Source organism: Xenopus tropicalis, chromosome 8, assembly GCF_000004195.4.
Source record: "Xenopus tropicalis strain Nigerian chromosome 8, UCB_Xtro_10.0, whole genome shotgun sequence".
NCBI lineage: Eukaryota > Metazoa > Chordata > Amphibia > Anura > Pipidae > Xenopus > Xenopus tropicalis.
Window position 1 is genome coordinate 70,772,835 of NC_030684.2, and position 24,481 is coordinate 70,797,315.

The following is a 24,481-nucleotide window of genomic DNA, read 5'->3' on the forward strand; positions in this document are numbered from 1 at the left end:
TGGCGTATTTTTACTTTTGTGTTTTTCCCAGTTTTGACTCATAAAAAATCATGTCTTAGTGCAAAAAAAAAAAAAAATGCAGGAAAAATACTAACGTTAGTAAATGGCTCCCTTATTACCCCGTAAAAATCACAGAAAAAGAGGAGAGCACCTTCACGCAGATGAACTGCTTCAGCCTTTATTCAAACCACAGCACACAACATGTTTCGGGCTGTATCACGCCCTTTCTCAAGTGTAACTAGTTAACAACAGAGTGAACATTTGAACCCATAGCCCCACCTCCTAAGCATTAATTGGTGCTTGAAAATATCCAGCCAAATTACTTTAGATCACCATATATTTCCTTTTACAAAATATTTATAGAAAAGTCCATAATTAGAGAAAAGTCCATAGTTTGAAAAATCTGTATAAAAATGTCTTAGATGATCCATCCTTCGCGCACAAAGAACTGTGAAAAAATATTAAAATCAGAAAATCACCAATTAAACATACATATACCAGGGTGCCTGGGACTGCACGTCACCATGCCTACCAAATAAGCACCATGTATAGCAAATAGCACAATATAAAAACTATTAGAAAAGCAATCTTACCCTTATTTTTACATAGCTACCCTTTCTGGTAAATAAGATTTTCAAAGCCTGCAAGAAATTAACACACATATAGATCCATCAGTGTATAGATAAGCTAAAAAGTTTAATAGAAAAGGTTTTAAACTCCAAGCATCATTAAGCCCATCAGGTACCAATGTACTGAGTTTCTTTATCCATTTACCTTCACACTTTAAGAGCTCTTTCTTTCAATCACTACCCCTCAATTTTAGAGTCACCTCATCCAAGACACACCATCTAAGTTGTGCTACATTATGCTTATGTTCAATAAAGTGTCTAGATACTTGTGTGTCAGGTTGTGTATTGGCTTTAAAGTTCCTAATATTCCCTTTATGCTCTTGAATTCTTAATTTCACCTCTCTTGTGGTTTGACCCACATAGCCCAAACCACATGGGCATTTCAGTAGGTAAACCACATATGAGGAATTACACGTTGCATAGATTAGAGGTGACTGGTCCCATCTGCTGTAATCTGACTAAAAGGTCTGTTGTGTCCTTCAGACATATATTGATTTTTTTTTTTTTGTACTTCCTTCTGTAAGTAAAAATCAACATATTTAGATAAAGGTTCCAAAACAGACCCTATGCCAGTCAAAATGAAATAACCTAGTATGAAATAACCTAGTTCCTAGACAGTTCAATCTGCTGATATCCAAGTCAGCATTCTTGGTGTTAGGCATCTATAATGGCTGCTGATTTAGCCTCTCTTGACAGAGCAAACATTTTTTTGACCTGTGTTGGGAAGGGAATTGATTATATATCATTTGGAAAGCCTAGCAAATCCTGTTAGGCAAGGGCTGCATCATGATATGTAGCCTGACTGGACTGCATAGCTTTGTTTGTACTTTTGTATAGTTTTATTTATATAGAACTGCTAATGCAGTGCTGAACAGCAGAACAATAAATTAAAAAACAAATGGGGCCATTAAAATAATAGATAAATCCAGAGTACAATAATACAAAATAAATAAAAAGTACAGATGCATAAGATTTCACAGAGCTTTGAAAGTGACAAAAAGACAAGACGATGGAGGTCCCTGTCCTGTAGAGCTTACGATCTAAATGGGAGGGGTAATTATAGACACAAATAGGTATAACGTGCTGCAGGTTACAGTGGGTGGCACAACAATATAAGTCGCACTTCTCAGTTCATGTTCTAGGCAAGTGATCAAGAGGTTTTATTTTTATAATTGGACTCGCTGCCAAATTATCAGACAAATTAGGTAAAGATTCACTTCCTTACAGCTGGCTTAATGCTTTCCATACATGCGCTGATGCCTGTAGAGCTGTAGAGTCGGTAGATAAATTCTCAGACTCCGATTCCTCAGTTTCTGATACTTCCGACTCCACGACTCCGACTCCTCTGTTTTTAATATGCTAATGTATTTTATACATCCAGGAAGGGGCACTTAAAACACAACTGAACTGATAATAAACTGATAGACAATTTTATCTATACTCCTACTCCTACTGATTTCCCTAGAATCCCATAGTCATGTTTAAAGTTTAAGCTAACATTGCAGCTGAATTACAGCAGTTTTTCAAATGTTTTAAAGCTTCAGTCTTAAACTATTGACTATCCATTCCCTTCACGTATACAAGTATTTCTAGTCCTGCAATTTTTTTTTACTTAATTAGTTATCAGTGAGAGTTAGGCTAGGTTCACAGTGGGCATTGTGTTCCCAGTAACAGAGGAACACGACGCAGTGGAGCTGCCGCACCTTAACTGTGCGTTACATCCCATTTAGTGAAGCATACAGTCAATGAAAAGCTTCATAGTCACTCAATGTGTTCATTTATGCACTGCGTGCATTGGGCTTTATTCTTATAGCAGAGAAGTAATTAATTATGACTGTTTGTGAATTGGGACATTTAAACTTGCTTTTTTTTTTTTTTATTCCCATTTAAATTTAGTAGGAGTCGGAGTCGGTTCATTTTTTGCCAACTCCGACTCTGACTCCAGGTACCCAAAATTGCCTCCTACTCCGACTCCACAGCCCTGAAAGAAACACTACTATCTAGATTGTAAGCTCTACAGGGCAGGGACTTTATTGTTATACTTTGGATTGATCCATTATTATCTTAATAACCCCTGTACAGCGCTGTGTACATAAGTAGCACTTTATGAATAAAGATATACATACATACTACTGTATAACTACAATCTCTGTGTAATTGTGCGCCCGAGTACACCAGACAGACATGTATGTATGTATGTATGTATAACTTTATTTATAAAGCACCACAAGGGTACGCAGCGCTGTACAGTCTTACAGAATACAAAATTACACACAGGGAGGACAAGTGATATAATAAATAAATACAATCAGGTATGGGCATTTGCCCTTAAGCGCAGGACTGGGCAAAATAATGTTTTAGTGCTCCAGAAGGTAACAGCTGAGTTTTTTCTTAAAGAGAGTGGGTGAGTGTTCCCTACGGAGGGATTCAGGGATAGTGTTCCAGACGTAAGGAGCAGCGAGATAGAAAGTTTAAGACGAGAGAGCGCAGTGGGTGTGGATGGTGTAAAAAGATGGAGGCTCTGAGAGGAGGCTTCTTCTGGCACAACTCACACACACATGGTCAATTCATTTCCACTTAAGAAAAATACGTTCTCAACCACCCCAAGCCCCACCACAGTGACTCTAGTCTAGATCTAAACCTCATCAAATAGCCCGGTCTACCAGGCACCTACGCTCTACATCTACCTTTCCGTATCATCTTTCGATTGCTTCTGCCTTCCTTAGTGAGAGACAGCACAGAAACCTCAACCCATTTACGTCATGACGCCGGTCGTGCTTTCCTATTGGCCACGTTTCCCTTGTTCATTATGGTTTTCCTGAAGTGTAGTTTTTGTATTATAAAGTAGTGGCATGTAAAGATAATAAACAAGCCGTAAAAGCTGAGAGAAAAAGAGGTATAAAGTTTATTTCTGTAACCGGGAGGAACAAAGGGTAAAGCGGAGCTTCAAGCAGCAATGAAGTGAGTCAATCTCAGAACTGGCAATCGTGCTTTCCATGCTGTGTATAAGGAAATGGGTCTTTACGTTTGTCTTTTGTCTGCTCCCGAAGTTAATGTTTTAATATTTGCACCCACTCCTGATAGTCTATCGTAAATGAAAGTCGGGGAGGACATGTCATGTGGGTCTAGATCCTTTGCGGCAAATAAGGGTATCGTGGGATTTCGAATAAAAATCTCACGTAATCTCGGTAATAAAAAGAATCGGTTATCTTTTATGAAATTGTCTAAATTTACAGCACTGAATTCTAGAGTCCCTTAGTAAGACTAAAGTGGAACAGTGGGAGAAATCTGGCCTGTTTTTTTTGCTTGGTTACATTTTTTAAATGTTACATATATTATAGACCTCTTATAAGCTAAATACATGCATATACAGGGGATTGAACTATATGGGGCTCATGATTCTGTTGGGTCCAAAGAGTATTTCGTATAAATCCATCAGCAATAGCCTCAGATTTCCTTCTTTAACTTAATTCCACAGAGACAAACTAATCTCTAATGGCAGAGTTTAGGTGTGGATAAGGAAGTTTGGAAAGACAACATCCATCAGCAAGCATAAAATAGATCTTTTAAAATAGCTAAGAATGAGGAGATTGAGCATAATATCATAGAATGTTGGATATTGTTACTTCTTAATCAAAATAGCTTACCTGTGTGTATTACTTTTCTGCCAGGCTGAATATAGATGGGTTACTGGTATACTTTCCCTATGAGTACATCTATCCCGAACAGTACTCCTACATGTTGGAGCTCAAGAGGACCCTGGATGCCAAAGTAAGTATTGCCCTGAACAGTGGACTAAAATAATGCATGCTTATGTCAATAGCAACCACTTGGATTTTCATGGATATCTGACTTTTCTGGCTTATTATATGGTTGATTATAAAAATAACTTCTTGTTCTAGTGCATGTCTGGGCCTAGAATTTCTGTTGAAGATCATGACTAGCATTATTTTAAGCATTACATTCTATCTGTGTGTCTAGCTCTCATTTTTTCTTCCTTTAAGTGTTAGGTGCTGGTCACCTGACTGCTTTAAATGCTGACAGTTTTACTCCCCAGTTTTGCCTTTTTCTTGTGTTATTATTAGTTCTCACCTGTCTCTTGCTCATCCTTGTTGCCCTTGTATTTTCTGTTTTTCTTTACATTGAAGCTGAGATTTTAGTATTACAGAAGTATGTTGCATTCTCAGGTTAATGTTTTTATTTGTCTCTTCATATTCTTGCATTCTGCCCAAAATAGTCTCTATTCTTAAACTCTATTTATAGTGCTAAATATAAACATTCCATTAAGGTGAGGATCTTTTTATTGTCAGTAAATCTATTGGATGTTTTTGAAAAATCATTTATAAGTATGGTGTTTGAATATTTGACCTGCATTAATCTCTTTTTTTTGTGCACTATTTAAATATATAGTACTGCTTGTCTGTTTCCTAGGGTCACGGTGTTCTGGAGATGCCGTCTGGGACTGGGAAAACAGTTTCTCTCCTGTCGCTTATTGTGGCCTACCAAAGGGTAATACATTTTTTCTTATTCTCTTTTCTTGCACCTTCTTTCACTTTCTTACACATATTGTATTTTGCAGGCTTACCCGTTGGAAGTCACTAAGTTAATATACTGCTCCAGAACTGTTCCTGAAATAGAGAAGGTTAGAAATGACTGTTTAAATAATTACTTTGCTAAGTACAGTTACTTTGCTAAGTACAGTTAACCTACTCTTCACTGAAGTACTATTGAAAGCCAGTGATTATTTTATAACTAATATATAGCAACCTTTTTACAGGTGGTGGAGGAGTTAAGAAAGCTAATTGAATACACTCAAGCACAGACTGGAGGCACACTCAATTTTATGGCTTTGGCTCTGAGCTCCAGACGTAATCTTTGTGTTAATCCAGAGGTGAGAATGCATTTTCATATCTGAATGACATCTTCTATTAGGCTTTAGTGATATTTTGGGTATCTCTCCAGTTTTGTATGTTCTGTTTTTCAGGTCAGTGCTTTGCGATTTGGCAAAGAGATAGATGGTCGTTGTCACAGTTTGACAGCTTCCTTTGTCCGTTCCCAGAAGCAGAGAGACCCAACTGTACAAACCTGTCGTTTTTTTGAGGTATGAGGCAATTAAAAGAAATTCCAAACCAAAAATTTTAATACTTGCCAAAATATTTACTTATAACATTCATGGATAAATGTGTAAGGTCTTACAAGTTCCATGTACTTGTGGTAAAAGTTGAAGACATTCTACACTGTCTGTGAGCTTAACTGCAATTTTAACTTTTAAGTGTTGTGTAGCATGTAGGGATAAAGAAACATTTTCTATAGTTCAACAGCATTCTCCTCTCTAACACTTCCTCCAAAGTCTCCAATTTTGCTTAGTACAGAGCCTGATTTCCTTATCACCTTATTAAAGAAGAAGGAAAGCTACTCAGGCATTTTATTGCCAATAGATTAGTCACAAAAGTGCAAGCTAGAGCTTTATATTTATTTTGCAGGCTGCTTTACCATACCTGAGTAAACAGGTATGGTTTATTTAAGAAAGCAGCAGCCATTTTGTCCCATGCAGAAATTTAGTCGACCGCAATAGATCTCTCCTACCATGGGCGACTAATCTCTCCAAAATGCATTTCCATCGTCAACAGTACAAATCACTTCAGTTTTCCCAAGTCAGGCAAAGTTGCCTGCAGGAGGAAACTTTACACAAAGTTTAGACCAAAGCAGAGCATAGATTGTAAAAAGCACTTGAAAAGTAAAAAAAAACATAACTCTTTCATAGCTATCTGCCTTCCCCAGGTGAGCATACATCATGTTTAGCAAAATAAAGATGGGGCAGAAAGGCTTATTTTGGAAAATCAAGTGATTACTCTGCTACTAACCCTGTTTTTTTTTTTTTTTTTAAGGAATTTGATGCAATTGGACGTGAGACCCCCCTTCCTCCTGGTATCTACAATCTGGATGACCTTAGGACTTTGGGTAGACAAAAAGGCTGGTGTCCTTATTACCTTGCCCGACATGCTGTGAGTGTCTGAATATTTCTCATGCAGTCCTAACTTGTAGAAGATATAATTGACTAGTATATCTGAATAAATGTTTGTGTTTTAAATTATGTTGTGTATTTTTGCAGCTCGGACAGTGCAATGTGGTTGTGTACAGCTATCACTACTTACTGGATCCCAAAATAGCTGACCTTGTCTCTCGTGAACTTTCCAAGAAATCTGTTGTTGTCTTTGATGAAGCTCATAATATTGGTAAGTGATAAAACTGAACTTACCTGTCTATTTCACACGCCTGCAAAATTAATCTGCCCTCTTACTCTTTAGATAATGTCTGCATTGACTCTATGAGTGTCACCATCACACGCAGAACCCTGGAGCGCTGTCAGACAAACATTGAAACTCTCAACACGGCAATAGAAAAGTAAGGGATGTTTTGTGGAGGACAGAAGAAAATAAATTCTTGCATAATAAAAAAACTGTTTTAATAGAAGTAAAACTGGTTAAATAATGGGAGATAAATGTGAAGGGTACATTCAGAAAATTAATGAAAAAAAGTGGATGCGAAGGAGAGCCGGTAATAGGTGAATATTGAGAGAAAAGGTAAGGGAGAACTGTTATTCTTTAGCTTTATTTTTGTTGTTTTCATAGAATAAAAGAAACAGATGAAAAGAAGCTGAAGGAGGAGTACGCTCAACTGGTGGAGGGATTGCGGGAGGCCAGTGTTGCAAGGGAGACTGATGTGTACCTGTCCAACCCTGTCTTACCTGATGAAATTCTGCAAGGTAAGAGAAGTTGTGCTGTTAATTTAGTTTTTTTCTGTAAACATTAAGCCTATCATGCTCTTCAGGAGGCTGCACCTGTTACTCCCCAACTTAGTTCAAACCTTTTCAACAGCCTTGTTCACTGGACATTAAGCTGTTTGTTGATTAGTTATACATTTTGTATAAATACTTTATTGAACAGCCAAAACTGTTTTTCCTTCGCTACTGAAATGACTAAGGACTGACTTTCGTGTTGTATGCAGAGGCTGTGCCAGGCTGCATCCGTAATGCTCTCCACTTCCTGGGTTTTTTACGACGATTAGTGGGCTACATCAAATCACGTCTACGTGCAGGCCATGTAACACAAGAGGGCCCTGCTGCCTTTCTTCGTGACCTTTATGAGAAAGTCTGCATCGAAAGGAAGCCAATGCGGTAAGGGTTGAGTTGTTGATTACAAAGATAATGCCTAGTAAGTATTACTAATGTGTTCAGAAATATCTTATTTAAATTGATGCAAAACTTTCACATATAATATTTTGTTATACATAGCCTAAGAAAGATTTCACAACAGAAATTTGCTGGGCTTTCTGTTACTGTTGTATTAGTTGAGAAAATAATTGAAACTGCATTTTGCAGCTGGTTATCTCCAGCTGAAGTTCAAGCTCCAGAGGGCTTTGTAATTATCTGATGTTCTGAGTCACATGGCTGTTTATTTTCTTTGGCTTACTAATGACCTTTGTTGCTTAGATTGGGGGACACAGGCACTATGGGGCTAAAGATACAGGAGAGTACACACGGAAAGGTTAAAATTGACTTCTTAAGAGCTTTGCCCCTGCTACCTCCCTTAATCCTTAGTTTCTCTTAATGTGCTCAAAAGGAGAAAGGACACATGGTGGCTCAGGAATAAAATAGTCAGGACTATGGTTATAGGTCATGCCACTAAGGCCTAAAAATAATCTCCCAAATGACTGGGATCTCTAGTTTCCACTCTCCAGGGGTCTGCACTGGTTAACACTCCCAGAGCAACATTGGGGCAAACACTTAGATGGTGTGGAAGGATTTTTATCCTCAAGGTACCTATGCCCCCCATAGTAAGTGAAGAGAAAGGGATTTAATGGTAAGTACAAAAATTGTTCTTCTAGTAACATTTCTTTATAGTGACCTCCTGTACAAATTGAGAAATACTTAAAAGGGATAGTTCACCTTAACCCGAGTACTGTAGTATTTTTTTTAAACTCTGTCAACTGTAATCTGACTGTTCCATTTTTTTCAGTACTCTAACAACCAGTCAGAGGTTTGCAAAATGTTTGATTTTTATGTATTTGATAGAGATGATTATTAAAGAGCCTGAAAATAATGATATGCAATAAGATAAGAATTACAATAAAACTAAACTATGGGTTTTTTGTTTTTGTTGCTGGCGTCCATGATCCCTGACAGTTAGAAATAGAAATAATAATGAAAACAGACATAATATTAAAATTACTCATTGAATGAATGAATGATGAATGAATAATTCAAAAACCATAAAATTAACTAAGACAAGTTTAAATGTTGCTTGAAATAGGTTAATTTATAATAAACTAATCTACTAAAATTAAAAAAAAAATGGGAATTTTTCCCTTACAGATATTAAATCTTTTGCCTTTTAGGTTCTGTGCAGAACGGTTGCGTTCCCTCACACGCACTCTTGAGATAGCTGACATTACAGACCTCTCTCCTCTTACCCTCATAACCAACTTTGCTACCCTTGTCAGCACATATACTAAAGGTATTTTCCTCACAGTTGGATTCTGTGTATTCTTGCTTGCCCTTCCCATCACCTCTCTTCCTACAAACCATTTTATTTCCCTTGTGAACCATGTCTCTGTTTTCTTACAGGTTTTATGATAATTATTGAACCATTCGAGGACAGAACACCATCTATAAGTAATCCTGTGCTGCACTTCAGGTTACTAAATATTTTTCTCCTTGAAATGCCCATCAGTGCTATTCTTTCCAATTTCTTACTTTTTGCCAATTTTTGGCTTAATATCTTTTTTTTTGGCTCGTAGGAATGATTTTCTGCCTCTAATTCCTCTTTCCACACACACATTCATACAACTTTTTTCAAAATACAGATTCGGTGCGCAGTATTTTTTTTTCTTTGATCTTTCCAACACAATCTTTCTTTTTTCCCTACTTCTAGTGCTCCTGTAGTCTGGTCAATGTTTCTCTTGGTGCCCACTGTCCACCTTTTCAAAGCCAATTTTCCTTCATTTTTTTTCAGCTTTCTCTCTTACAAAGACTGTATACTCTAGCCGTTCTTGTTTTTATCATTAATTTAGCTGTCTAGATTCTTCCCTTGCAATTAAACCTGTATTCCAGAGATTTCAGTCTGTCATCATCACGTCTGGGGTAAGAATTTTTTTTTTTTTTACTTTTTTATTTTTCAAATTTTTCTTCTAATCCTGTGTAATCTATTCTTTTTTAAAAATGTGACTTTTACACAACCAGACCCTCTCTCCTTTGGATATCTACCCCAAAATTTTGGATTTTCGCCCTGTTACTATGGCAACATTCACAATGACCTTGGCCCGTGTTTGTCTTTGTCCTATGGTAAGAAAAGGTTATATATTGCATATGATATCTTTTATACATAAGAGGTAAATAGTGAAGGCTTACTTGCAGTTGTTTACTGTATGCTGCAGGTCGTGGGCCGTGGGAATGATCAAGTGGCAATGAGTTCAAAGTTTGAAACAAGGGAAGATCTAGGTAAATAACATATTGAAATCTGAAACATCCTTATTTGTTTTAATGGAAAACTAAAGCTTTAGTTAAAGAAGCCGGCTAGAAATGTTGTACATTATGTTTTGGGGTTTTGTACCAGCCCAAGGCAACAAAAGCCTTTTGGCAAAGAAGGTGGTGTCAGTTACTAAGCTTAGGGCCAAACTCACAATATACTGTATACATACATACAGATATATTATGTCACAGTATAAGGCTGATTAGTAATTTATTCAGTTTACATGGCAGACTGAAACCAGTGCAATTAGCATCAGAATGCCCTGTAGCATCAGCCTCATTTTCTTCTTAAAGGAATACTGTCATGGAAAAACATGTTTTTTTTCAAAATGCATCAGTTAATAGAGCTCCTTCAGCAGAATCCTGCATTGAAATCCATTTTTTAAAAACCCAAACAGATTTTGACTGCACCTGCATTGCCAAAAGTGGTAGATATCAGAATAGCACTCTGTAGTAAAGAATCCAAGTCTGGCTTGGGACTGCTTCAGCTAAAAATAGCTTATCGGAAAGCAGTTCCAATATGTGGCTCCTTCTGAAAGCTCAGACTCAGGCACAATGCACTGAGATGGCTGCCTACACACCACTATTACAACAAAAATTTTTTAAAATTTGTTGGTTCAAGAATAAAAGTTTAAATGGTAGAGTGAATCATTTGCTATGTAAACCGTGTAATTTAGAAATAAAAAGTACGCTATAAAATCAGAGAGAACACAGGTTTATATTTCCTTTAATCATACCCACACTGTACAAAATCTCTATTCATAATCATCTCATGACTTTAATATAAATTATGCATGGGGTTGGTGGGGTTCTCCAGGTGGAGAGTTGTTTTTAACCTGAACTGTTTTCTTAATAGCTTTTTTTTTAATTTCTGCTTGTTCTCTGTGTTCTGTCTTACTTCTCTACTCTGCAACCTGCAAACAAATAGCTGTGATGAGGAATTATGGGAACCTTTTGCTTGAAATGTCTGCTGTGGTCCCAGATGGAATAGTAGGATTTTTTACCAGTTACCTATACATGGAGAACATTGTGGCTTCATGGTATGAGCAGGTAACTAATTGCTACATCCTATTCTAATATTGTTTCTCATTCTGTAATCACCTGACTGAAATGGCAATGTTTTACTTCAAACGGCATATTGTTCATGTGTTATGGAAATAATAATGTACATTAAAGGGATACTGTCATGATTTTTATATAGTTTACTTTTTATTTCTAAGTTACATTGTTTACATAGCAAATAATTCACTCTACCATTAAAAATTTTATTCCTGAACCAACAAATGTATTATTTAGTTGTAATATTGGTGTGTAGGCATCTCAGTGCATTGAGCTTTCAGAAGGAGCCAGGTAACCTATTGTTTCTCCTACCCCCATGTAACTGGAGGAGTCCCAAGCCAACTTGGATTTCTTACTATTGAGTGCTATTCTGATATCTACTGGGAGCTGCTGTCTTGCTACCTTCTCATTGTTCTGCTGATCGGCTGCTGGGAGGTGGGTAATATCACTCCAACTTGCAGCTCAGTAGTATAGTGTGACTGAAGTTTATCAGAGCACAGGTCACATGGTTGTAGCACCCTGGGAAATGAAAACTATGGCTAGCCCCATGTGAAATTTAAAAATTAAATAGATTTCAGGATTCTGCTAGAGAAGCTCTATTAACTGATGTGTTTGGAAAAAAAAACATCCCATGACCGTATTCCTTTAAATGTACTTGTGACACTTTTTAACATATTGACCCATAACACACTTTGACTCTTTGTGACTATAACACTCTGCTGTAAATATTTCATAAGGGAATATTGGAAAACATTCAGAGGAACAAATTGATCTTCATTGAAACACAAGATGGAGCAGAGACTAGTGTTGCCTTAGAAAAATATCAAGAGGTCAGTCTGCATAGAATAGGATAAAGGGGTTTTGCCATTTAAGCAAAGAGTGATATGATTTCTTTATCTTATGTTAGGCTTGTGAAAATGGAAGGGGAGCTATCCTGTTATCTGTTGCACGAGGAAAAGTATCAGAGGGCATTGATTTTGGTAAGTAAACTAAAAACTGCTCAGATCTCAGCAGAGAATAATAGCCAAACCGTTTTTATCTTCATTACATTAACATAACTGTGCTGGAGAACCAGTGATCTTTATAGGAATATTTCTGTGATTTCTCCTCAGTGCATCACTATGGCCGAGCTGTAATAATGTTTGGTGTTCCATATGTATATACACAGAGCCGTATACTGAAGGTAACTACTAATACTGTTTGTCCCTTAAAGATTGAGATATGCAGGGAATATAAACAGACAGATACTGGTTTCAATAACAATTACATTTACAAATAACTTTAAAACCATTAGAAAGTTTGAATCAAAATGATATTAAATTTCATTATACAAAAAAATATCTTTTGGTTGGTGTCCACTTTTAAATGTTCTACATCATAATTTTGTATGCAGTTTGGGTACATTCACTCTTGTGTATTAACACAAGAATCTAAAAACTTTTTTCTGCATCCTTAGCATTAAGAAGGATGGAATTTATTTAAAAAAAACTGGACTAGAGCAAGGAGCCAGTGCAAACTATAATAGTAAAAATTAAAGTTTGAAAACAATTGTATAAAGAAAACTATTTTGGAAATATAATTAAATATAAATAAATTATTTGTAGTAACCTATAGTACCAGTGAGATGTTTTCTCTTACAACAGTAGACCAATAAATACAACTTGTTGACTGGATACTGTAAGTTACCCATCTTGGAATAAACTTTGCACCTCTTATTACATTTACTCAATCCACCTACACTTCCTACCTTACAGGCTCGTCTGCAGTTCCTGCGGGATCAGTTCCATTTGCGTGAGAATGATTTTCTGACATTTGATGCTATGAGGCATGCAGCTCAGTGTGTAGGACGTGCTATCCGTGGTAAAACTGACTATGGAATAATGCTGTTTGCTGACAAGGTAACTGGGTATATGAATCAATACTGATACACATTCTATGTGTGTACAGTAATGCAGACTTTTTATTCCAATGAATTCAACATGATATGACCATGCCAGATAATTGTTGCAGGTCTATGGATATTACACATAATTTTAACTTTGCCTTTGTGCTCTGACACACTCTGCAGTATCCAACTTTTCACATTAAAGGGGTTGTTCACCTTTAATATCCAAATAATTTTAAACCACCAACAATGCTCTCGGCGTGTTAGAACATACATCCACTCTAACATACACTGCTTAATATATCTTCCACACCACACATATACACATACCTCACTCTCTCCCAGCTTTTAGTAGCTGCTGTTTCTTATTGTCCTTATTTTACTAATGCTGATTCTCTTTGACTCTTGCTCCCATACCTGCTTTACTGTTACAGCGGTATGCACGTTCTGATAAGAGAGGAAAGCTGCCACTCTGGATTCAAGAACACCTTACAGATGCAAACTTAAATCTTACACTGGATGAAAGTGTACATCTAGCCCGACACTTCCTAAGACAAATGGCTCAACCATTCCGCAGGGTAAGACTGTTCCTCTGACCAACTTAAGATTTAATTCTTTCTTTTGCAGTGTTATGTGTATTTGTCCATACCCAGCATAAAAAAATGCTTTGGCTGTATGATCTGCATCATGTAATTTGCCCTATTTTGCACAGTATTCATTTATCATTAGATAGGTTGCAGAGTGCTGAGGTAATATAAGCATGTATATATGAATGACTTTATTTATAAAGCGCTACTAGTATATTTTTACAGTATAGAAAAGTACACACTCGGAAGACAATGTTACAATGAATAAACATAAGTGGAAAGTAATTAAGTGCCATGTGATAGGAGTGGGTGGGTAACTTACAGGCATAAAATAGGAGGGCAAAGTGCACAAAGATTTGGGCACAGATCTTTAAGTTCCAAGACTTAGCTGGTAATGTTCTAGTGCTCCAAAAGATAGGATTTGAGTTTCTTTCTTTTTGAAGGGGTTGAGTGAGAATTCCCTACAGAGGAATTCAGGGATAGAATTCCAGAGGTAAGGAGCAGCAAAATAGTAAGATTTATAATGAAAGATGGCAGTGGGTGTGGATTATGTGAAAGGACAGTGACTCTAAGAGAAAAAGGAGGAGGCAGCCAAAGATGAACAGGCAGACAAGTAAGGGATTTGTAGTGAGGAGCAGAGGACTGAAGGATTCTGAATGTTAGTAAAATTAATTTGTATGGTATTCTTTGATTAACAGGCAGCCATGATAGATATTTTACTAGGGGGTGAACATGTTGCCTCTTAGGAGATGACAAGAGGATTCTAGCTGCAGGGGTGAGAGGTGGGTAGTAGGAGGTTGCAGTAGTCTAAAGGTGGATATACACTGTAATATCCACCTGATATGCCCACCTATGGGCTAACGTGCTGATGCGGTCCCCAATCTGATGGAAAAATCAAATCTGCGTGATCTGTATCTGTCCAGTTTCAGTCCAGACATTGGTCAGGAAGGCCCGTCGGTGGTGCCCATACACAGACAGATAAGCTGCTGAGTTGATCTGAAGGACCGACATCGACAGCTGAAATCAGCCTGTGTATGGCCACCTTAAGTGTGATGGGATAAAGGCATAGATTAGTGTTTGAGCTGTTACTTGTGAAAGAAATGGGTGTAGCTTTTCAATACTTTGGTTGAAATCTTCGTTTTTTGCATTGGCATAAATATGTTAAGAAGGAGAGGGGCTGGTCAAAGATAATCCCCAGGAAGCATGCCAAATCAACAGGGTCAATGGTCATGCCATCGGTAGTAATGGTAAAAGAAGAAAAGCCAGGTTTGGGTAAAAAGATCATGAACTCTGTTTTAGCTAGGTTCAGTTTGCATGGTATTGGTTTATCAAGAAAGAAATTGCTAGTAGGCAGTTAGAGATCTGGGTCTGAATGTCAGTGAATAGTGAGGGGGTGTCTATGTATATTTGGATGATATTTGCATATAAGCAATATAAAAGGCCAAAGAGATAAGGTTTTCTAAAAAATGTACAAGGAGAGCAACAGAGGGTTGAGTATGGAGCAATAGGGCACCCCACACTAAGCTGAAACCATCTCAGTGGCGTGTGCAGGTTGAACACCAGGCTGCATAGGGTCAAGCAGATTATAAGTGCAGAGAAAGTTAGTAATTTGAGAAAGAGCTTAGAGGCTTGCAGTAAGAGAGAGGCAGGGAGCTAAATATGGGAAAACAATCATTGTGAATTTGATTTATTATTTATGAGTGTACTATGGAATCTTGCTTGGCCTTGGAGAGGGCAGAGTTGGGACATTTATAATGGAGGAAGTCCACTTGCGGGAATCATGTCTGCGGATTTAGCCAGGGCTGGTGGTTCTGGGCACATTTGTGGAGTGGTTGCAGCAGGGCTGCATGAAATAGATTTATGTTAATTGCCAATTGCTTCTGTTTCAGAGTAAGCATTGAAGGCGGTAAGGCAGAGCATAAAAAAGCAGTTATGTCAACAATACGAGTTACGGATCAGAATTTTTTGGCTGAGGGGGAGTGTGCAAGCTAAAGAGATAATTATCTGAAAAAGGAAATTGATCATTGTTAAATGTGGAAAATTGATAGGTTTTTGGTACTGACTAGATCAACCATGGGAGTAAAGGTCCCCATACACCATCCAAGGGACCGATATCGGCAGCTACTATCGGCCCGTGTATGGGGACCTTAAGAGATGAAAGTGATCATTAGTAAAACAGAAAGATTGCTCTCTGTAGAGCCATAAATCTGGAAATGTGTGTAATCTATTATTTCTTACTGAATATAAACACAATTTTTGGTTATTTAATTGAGACGTTCCATGACTAATTAAAAGCACAAGTGTTTCATACAGGTTATGGAACTCCAAAGTGCTTTCTGATATTCTCATATTTTAGAATAGGGAGTACATTATTAGTTTTAATATAAAAGTTTCAGTGAGTCATGTGACACAAATGACATCACTAAACACCATATAAGGTTATAGCTCACAGGATATTTGTGGTATAAATTTAAAACACTGATTGCTTTTTCACTTCAAGGAGTAACTGGATTAGCATCCTCTGCCATATCATTGACCACTGTATTTCATCTTGCAAAAAACTTACCATTTTATGCTTTTCTTTTTTAGGAGGACCAGCTGGGACTGTCACTTCTTACACTTGAGCAATTGCAGTCTGAAGAGATGCTACAGAAGATACAAGAGATTGCTCATCAGGTGTGAGAGGCACAGAAAGAGTGCTTCCAACCTTCACAGACTGCTAAATCTGTACCACTTAGCAAGTGATCTGATGACAGCCAGACAGTGACATGTGAGTGTTCAGAACAGGCATTTTTGTGTTACTCTCAGAGAGGCTGTCTGAGGATGCTGAGAATGTTCACCAGCCAAACTGATTTTCACCTATTACAGGTTTGCAAATAAGTGACCATGTAAAACATATAACAGTTGTAATATAATACAGATTGAAGACATTCACACTTTAGATATATAACAGCTTGTGCTGCTTTGTGTTTGTCCTGAATTTTCTATTTTTATGTATGCCCAGAATATATAAAAAATGTGCAAAGTCAGAATGACATCATTAAACAGTGTGTGTTTTAACATACTCCAATAAAGGCTCTGTACATTACAGAAATGCTGAAAATCCCCTCTTTTTTTCTTTTTTTTAAGGTTCCTTGGAAATTTTAACTATTTTTTCCTCTTTCAGCACTATTATGGAAACTGTTTGCCCAATTCAGCTTTTTCCTACTTATAGTTTTTGTCATTACTGTTATGATTCTTCAGGCTACTGCTTTTCTTAGTAACACATGGCAGGTGTCCTAACTAATTATGACTTTGCTACTGTTTTCAGTTCCAGTAGTCCCTGTAATGTCAGACTTGAGCAAAGTCCTGTTCTTCCAGCCATTAGTGTTTTAAGCAATTGCAGCTCAGTCCATGAAGATCTGCAGCTCCTCAGGTGGCAGATTTGGTTACAGGAATAGGGACAGTAGTGATTAGATTTTGCACTAACTGGACCTTTGTGAATTTTAGATAAGCTAAAAATACAATTCTCTTTTCTGAAATATTCTGGGTTTAAGTAGAAAGATTGGCAAAGTTTGCCTCATTCCAGTATCCACAAATCTTGTGTTAGAAATCATTATTACAGTTTCTCTGGACAATGGCAAGACTTGCTGATACTTGCTTACTGTTGGTAGAGGCTATGACGCCAGGGTGCTTAACTTACTAGTAGCAAATCTCCTCTCCCATCTCGGCCCAATAATACCGGCCCCTGTTCATTAGATGTAAATGATGCATATAAAGCAGCCAGACCATGAAGCTCCCAGTGTGACAGGGCCCTTACCAGACCAGAGCACATTGTGTATATATCTCACACTACTGTGAATGCTTAACCAACACTGGAACAGAAACACTAAAATATAGGTTGTCAGGTAATTCCAGGCTTCTAAATACCTGAAAAATGCACTTGTATTGTAGGAATACCCATACACTGTAAACCTATTTGCATTTTGGAAGTTGGATAGAAGAGAAAAGCTTAAGGCACAGATAGATAGATATATAGAAAGTTAATTATGAGTGAAATATTAGAGAAGAAGCAAACATATATAAAAACTAAGTAAAAGAGCACAAGAAAAACATAAAAACAAGTAAAGTTGCTGCTCTGGATTGTGTGCTCCATGAAGTCAGGTTCGCTGTTAGATCTTGAGTACCCCAGTCCAATACTGCTGTTATTTGCCTGGCTGCTTGCAATTCATGTGTTTTTTCCCTCTTTCTGCAAAGGCTCTTTTTGTTAAAGGAACAGTAACACCAAAAAATAAAAGAGCTTTAAAGTAATAAAAATATAATGTACTGTTGCCCTGCACTGGTAAAATTGTGTGTTTGCTACAGTAACACTACTATAATTTATATAATAAGCTGCTGTGTAGCCATGGGGGCAGCCATTCAAGCTGGAAAAAAGGAGAAAAGGCACAGGTTACATAGCAGATAACAGATAAGTTCTGTAGAATACAATAGTGTTTTAGTTGTTATCTGCTATGTGCCTGTGCCTTTTCTCCTTTGAATGGCTGCCCCCATGGCTACATAGCAGCTTATTTATATAAATTATAGTAGACTTTCTGAAGTAAACACACAACTTTTACCAGCGCAGGGCAGCAGCACATTATATTTTAGTTACTTTTATACACTTTCATTTTTTGGTGTTACTGTTCCTTTAAGGTAGATAAATGTGTTGATATAGGCGATCCTATTGAGCAGCACTGTGTACTCCTCACGAAGCACATTGTGTGAAAGGCCACTGTAAATGGTATAGTTATTAAGCATCTTGCCTGGCAGTAATCATAGCTGACCTAATTCATAGCAGCTTTATGTTTAGTTGTCATCCTGTTGGAATTTCTGCCAAGCACAAGTATGTATGTTTACACAATTGCAACATCTGAGCAGAGATCTAATCAGTCGAAGAGGAACTCCACCCAATTATTTTACATAATGAAAGAAAATGTAATTTTAAGCAACTTTTAGTATACACCAATTTCAATGGTTTAAACATTATTTGTAAATGTATTTCCAATTGAAAACAGTATTGTTTGGTCAAAATGTCACTCATTACCTGATATCATCCTATTCAAGTGTTCCTTATCAGTCATCACAAGGTTCTGACATTTAATATACAATAGTGCATTGGCTTGCACCTGGGCAAGATAACTAGCATGTAGATATTGGGAATGATTTATTAACATGACGGCTAAATTTCAGCAGCAGTGTTACCAGTAGCAACCAACCAAATTTTTGCTTTTGGTCCAGTCGTCCACAATATGCTGTGATTATATAAATAAAATGATACTGTACATGAAAGACTGTCTAGACTTGGGCAGGCTGAAGCCATAAAAATCCCTTGGAGGGCTGCATTTTGCCCATTCAGATGTGTTTTCCCTACATAGTACATTGATCCATCTACAAGAAAATAGTTTACACATAACTCTGCCATTCTGCTAGCCCCAGTTTCACAACCTGCCTTTCCCCATTGTAGTCACATAGGTATCAGAAACCCATGAACAATTCAAACAACAGCAATATATAATTTACTGTATACAGGGACTATAGACATTATTTATGATGCCAGTAGAAAAAATCAGCTGTGGAGTGACTTTTTCTTTTTTGCACATTGTCCCACAGACTCCTAGATTATAGCACAAACAGTGGTGCCTTGCTCTGAATACATTGCTGTCTGCACTTAAAACACTGCAGTTAAATGAGGTGATGGGTGGCACATTGGCATCCCTCTGAACTACCCTTTAATTGCTAATTGTTTGCTATGGCTTACTGCTTGGTGGCAAACACAATCAGTGTGTGTTTATCCCACCCTACTGCTTACTGTTGTATTCTAATACCATTTTGCCCTTTATATATTTTTTAAGGGATCTTTTTTTGGTTTCTCAGCTACGTGATTTGGTATTAAAACGACCTGACTGACTGAAAAGATTGGATGATGAATTGGAGAGGGTCCATATGGGAAATGTATTAGATCATATAATAGAATAACAGCTTGACTCAGAATCAGTGTTTTTCCTTGTGAACTATCAACCAAATATTTCAAGTTAGGGGTTGGACACAGGCAGAACAGGAACAACCAAGAAGATTAAGACCAATGACAATAGTGTGTAGATTACATCAACATTCAATGTACAAGAAGTAAAGGTAGGATTCCTATGTAATAAGTTGGTCACTATGAGGAAGATCCCATGCCTTGTTTTAAGGTCTCTGACACACCCAGAATTAGATTTACCTTCAATTAAGGGCATGTGATTCAGAAAAGGACTTTAAAGGAATTTAAATCCTAACCCTGAGGTACAAGGTGATGCTCCAGCATAGGGAATTCCCTGTTTTAATAAAAGCAAATTCCAATAGAAGAAACGAATAGTTAGTAAAGTCCCCCAGATGGTCAAATATAGTAAAACAATACATTCCAGTTGACAGAACAAGTGTTTTTTTTTTTTATATATTTACCCTTAAAGTGATACTGACAGCCAATTAAAAAAATGCTGTTGTGTTTTAATTTGTATCAGCTTTAAGTTCCTTCTAAATTAAATCTGCAAAGTTTTTTCGCTTCATAATTATGGTAGCACGAATTACAGACCCATGGAGCAGCCATGTTTGTTCCCCTCTTCCGGGTTTTAATTTAAATGCCTCCCAAGTGAATAAATATGCACAAGACAAGCTCAGCTCCGTTGTCTGTATGTAATGGGGGGGCACGAGAGAGCTTAAGCTGGCCTGCTATTTAATTCTTTGTGGGAAGAGCAGAGAGGGGGGCACAGCCCTTTGAAGCAGGCAGGCAATGGAAAGATCAAGCCTGTCTGCTATCTAGTTCACAATGCGAGGAGCGAGGAAGGGAGGGGGAATCCTCCCAGTTTATGATGTAGTCCTTTTGACAGATTGAGAAGCTACAGTCAGGTTGCCAGACAGTCAGGTTCAGGATCTTCAGTAGGATTTATGTAGAGAAACAGGACTTTTAGGAAAAAACAGTCAACATGACCTATAGGTAGGTTTGGAAGTAGGTTCATATTTTTAAAATAAATTTTTTGGTGTCAGTATCACTTTAAGAAGCACCAGGGGCATTGTGATTGCCCAAGAGTTTGGAGGGCCTAGAGGTGCAAAAAGTATGTTGATGTGTGATTCAGCAACTTACAAAACAGGCACATTTGTACGGGAGTTGTAGCCAATAAACAATTAGCTTTGATAGATACATGACAGAAGCCAGGGTAATAACCTTATGTGCCCAGGCCTTCCATCAAAAAATAATTTTGGGCATCCGCCACTCCAAGAGTGTGCTTAGGAGCGTAACTCTGAATGCACACAGTTGTGATCCACACAAGACACCCTGCCTGTCCTTGTCAAGCCTACAGTTGCATTGCAGCTACCCCTATTGTTAAGCCACATTAACGCAAAAGCATTAATAGTGACAGAGCTCTAACTGGTATGTGGTAATACTTGGAAGCAATTATTTCCACTGTTTTATGAACATTTTAAAAAACAGGTGTTCCTAGTCTGTGTTTACATCTTAATATCTAAGATCAACAGTTTGGGGGAGGGTTTCCACCGCCTTGTCGTCCAAGACATGGGGGAGATGAATACTCCTGTATTATAAATGGGCAAGCACTATTGTTTGTATTGTGACTAACTGGCAGCACCAGACGGTAAACAATGACTTCAGTTACCAATCTTGGCCTGACGCCTTTCCTTTGCCTTTGTGGATTTAGTGATATATAGAGGTTTACTACCTTCCCTAAGCTAAACTTCCCAGCCCAAGTGACAGAATTCATTGTACTCTTGCTGGTTCACATTAACTTTTGCCAGAACTTTGTTGCTGATAGGGTTGATCAGGCTGCCATCTTTTCTGGAAAAATTGCTGATTGCCAACGTGTTTAACTTTCTTCCCTATTTATAAAACTGACAACTACCAAATAGTAATATACTGACCAGGTGGCAACCCAAACATATAGTAACCAGTGCTCAGTGTGAATTTACACAATGATTTCTATAGTTTGAACCCTGCTTCAAATTCTACTTTCTAACTTCGAAAACGCTAAATAATTTTAATGTTTTTATTTAAAAATACAGTTTTCAGCAACAGCAATCAGGTCATAGGATGGATATCCCTGCCATGAATACTACCTAAGGGCCCTAATACATTGCAGGATGCTTTCCTGCGCAATGTTTTTTTAATGTCTTTCCCTGTACACTAATCCAGGAGACCATTATTTTCTGTGTAGATTGTAGGGAATGGGCCACTTTGATTTGGTGGCTCAGCACACAGATAAGCAGGTAAATCCAGGGTGGCTGTTAATTATATAGAGCTAGAAAATTGAGTTTCTCAAGAATTTGTTAAGTCTAAATAGGAGAGCATAAGTTAGGCAGGACTATTAGGCTGGACTTAGATGCATAAGCACAAAACAACCATATAATCTAAACAGTGTAAGGGAGAGAGTTTCATCCTGTAAAGTCTGTCTGTGCTATCCTTTATAGTGTGTCTGTGTGTGTATTCCCTGCATTGCTCTGCGTGTACTAGCAAGCCAAGTTTTTACTAGCAAACAAAACACAATGCAACAAACAGAGCGCATGGCTGCCCACAGAGTATTAACCCCGAATATGACTTTGCGGCAGCTGCGACACTGGTTGCTTTAAAATCACTTTAGAAAATATTTCCTATAGAGATCAATGACTGGTAAGCTCTAGTAAAGAAGGTAAATTGTTATTTTGATAAACAGCGCCTACTGTACTGTGTTAAGCAGTGAAGTTTGAACCTCTGCAACCTGGGGATATTTAGCAAGAAGAAAATGTATTAAGGCTCTGATGGTGTTGATTGGGTAGCCCTCCATATCAGGTTTTTTGGTGGGTCCTTGGTGGCCTAGTCTGACACTGGTTCTAAAGAGAACTTTGGATAATGGGTTCTTAAAAATGTTGGTAAACACTTTCTTGACTTATTTTGTTTCTCACTGCAGTCACAAAAAATCATTATTCTTATACTGTTTGTCTGAAATCACTCCTTAATTAAAAGATATCTTATTCCACTTATACCATCTTTGTTGGTAAGAAGCAATTAGGGTTAAAACATCTGAACCTTGTTTCAAGCAGGCTTATATTGACTTTTGGTCACTCTTTTGGGATCAAATTTAATCTAGCTACAAATCTCTTATTCTTGGTTTATTACAGTTACAATTTAATCTGTAATGGTTGAACCTAAATGTTTTTAGTACTCACTGAGCATTGTTGTTTTTAATGTATTTATTTGTTTATACATTTCAGTTTTGTCAAATGTTTTCTTATATTGCTTCACCAAAAATTAAGTGTATTCTGTTCTTTTTATCATGCCTTTAATCACGTTTAGCTGTATATTTTTTGGTTCCTCATTCACCTTTATTGTACCTCTCAATAAGTCATACAGTAGAACCCCCATTTTAAGTTTTTCAAGGGACCAGAAAGAAATGGTGCAAAATCTGGGAAAATGTAAAATCAGGGAAGTTTATTATGTGTTATATATTAGTGGGACCACAAAATTATGGTGTAAAATGCAGGAAAACTTACAATCAGGGGATGTAAAATTGAGGTTTCACTGTATTTGTTTTATTGAAAACTTGTAAAAACATTTAAGCATAAATAAAAAAAAAAAAAAAAATTCTCTCTAAATCTCAACCTAATTGGCCTTTGGGTCCCCCTAGCTGCTAATCAAGGCACAACAGTTTGGATACCACTTTCTTAGGTAATCTACCAGAAATGACATAAAATAGTTAAAAAAAAAAAAAAAAAAAAAAAAAGCTAAAGATGCAGATAATGATCATATATGTAGCAATAACTTTGTTTAAATCCTATCATTTCTAACCCCTGCAAAGGAACTGGGCGTACACACACCAACATGCATAGCTCTCTGGAATGTGACAAAAAATATCTTGTCCTGCTTGACAATCAAAATAATTTTTAAAAACACATTAAATTGTGTTCTTTTAAACCAGTTGTGCTGGGTGAAAATCAACAAATAGTAATAAGTGAACTTCCTTGTAACATAACCAACACCTTAGTAATACAAGGATTCACCTTGTATGCGCTTATCAGATACATGTCTACATTAATATAACACTTTTCTTTCCTGGGGCCAAATTTAGGGTAGTGATGGCCCAGTGCAATGCAGGAAGCTTGGGACTCCTAATCTGTGAGACAACAAAAAAAATTAGGATACCTAGAGAGAGTTACAGGTTGAATAGCCCTTCTGCAAATACTACAAATAAAAATAAATTGTATTATATATTTCTAATGTTCTATAGACTGCTTCCTCTATAGCTGTAACATGTCCTCCTCACCCCAGCAGCTTTCTTACCTATTCTATGGCCGGGGAGTGGGGGACACAGGTGGGCGGGTCTAGAGAAGGCCTGGTAGGTGTGCATCAGCCCCCTCTGGAGATTTTTTTGCAAGGGGGCCCAGCACAGGGTTGTTACGCTGCTGGTGTGTCCAAATATTCCCATGGTAGGACTTATAGTGAGAGAACCAATACAAGGGTTCTAAACAGGCAAGGGAACCAGAACTTGTGACAGGAGGAACAGGGAAGAATAATTGGTGTAGTCATGGAACAGGCCAGGTATGAAACTAGTCAGAGAGCATAGAGAAGGATCAGGAATAGAGGCCAGGGTCACAAGCAATCAGTCAGCGCAGTACAGAGTCAGGATCAGGAAGAGTAGTCAATAACAGGCAAATGGGTGTTCAGGGGCAGGCAAGGGTCAAGGAACTGAGAATCAGACTAGAAACACACCCAGGAACTATCTAGAATAGACCTATGTTGGGCAGGGAAAAA

The 24,481-nt window shown here is 37.5% G+C and overlaps 1 protein-coding gene across 2 annotated transcripts; it reads left to right on the forward strand.

Annotated features, from left to right (window-relative positions):
• The first annotated feature begins 3,387 nt into the window (after nt 1–3,387).
• On the forward strand, nt 3,388–16,792 carry ercc2 (excision repair cross-complementation group 2). Of its 2 annotated transcripts, NM_001008130.1 has the most exons (23): nt 3,457–3,590; nt 4,301–4,400; nt 5,061–5,138; nt 5,209–5,271; nt 5,407–5,520; nt 5,614–5,730; nt 6,518–6,634; nt 6,742–6,865; nt 6,938–7,034; nt 7,262–7,395; nt 7,638–7,806; nt 9,027–9,145; nt 9,256–9,325; nt 9,702–9,771; nt 9,871–9,972; nt 10,065–10,128; nt 11,087–11,208; nt 11,955–12,047; nt 12,125–12,197; nt 12,330–12,400; nt 12,972–13,115; nt 13,537–13,680; nt 16,279–16,792. In NM_001008130.1, exons 1-23 carry the CDS (start codon nt 3,586–3,588, stop codon nt 16,369–16,371), a joined length of 2,283 nt encoding a protein of 760 aa, NP_001008131.1. In that variant the 5' UTR covers nt 3,457–3,585; the 3' UTR covers nt 16,372–16,792. The 2 variants fall into 2 exon arrangements, 1 of the variants encoding a protein (NP_001008131.1); XR_001171486.3 differs by lacking the exon at nt 11,087–11,208 and having other exon boundaries at nt 3,388–3,590.
• Nucleotides 16,793–24,481: the final 7,689 nt, after the last annotated feature.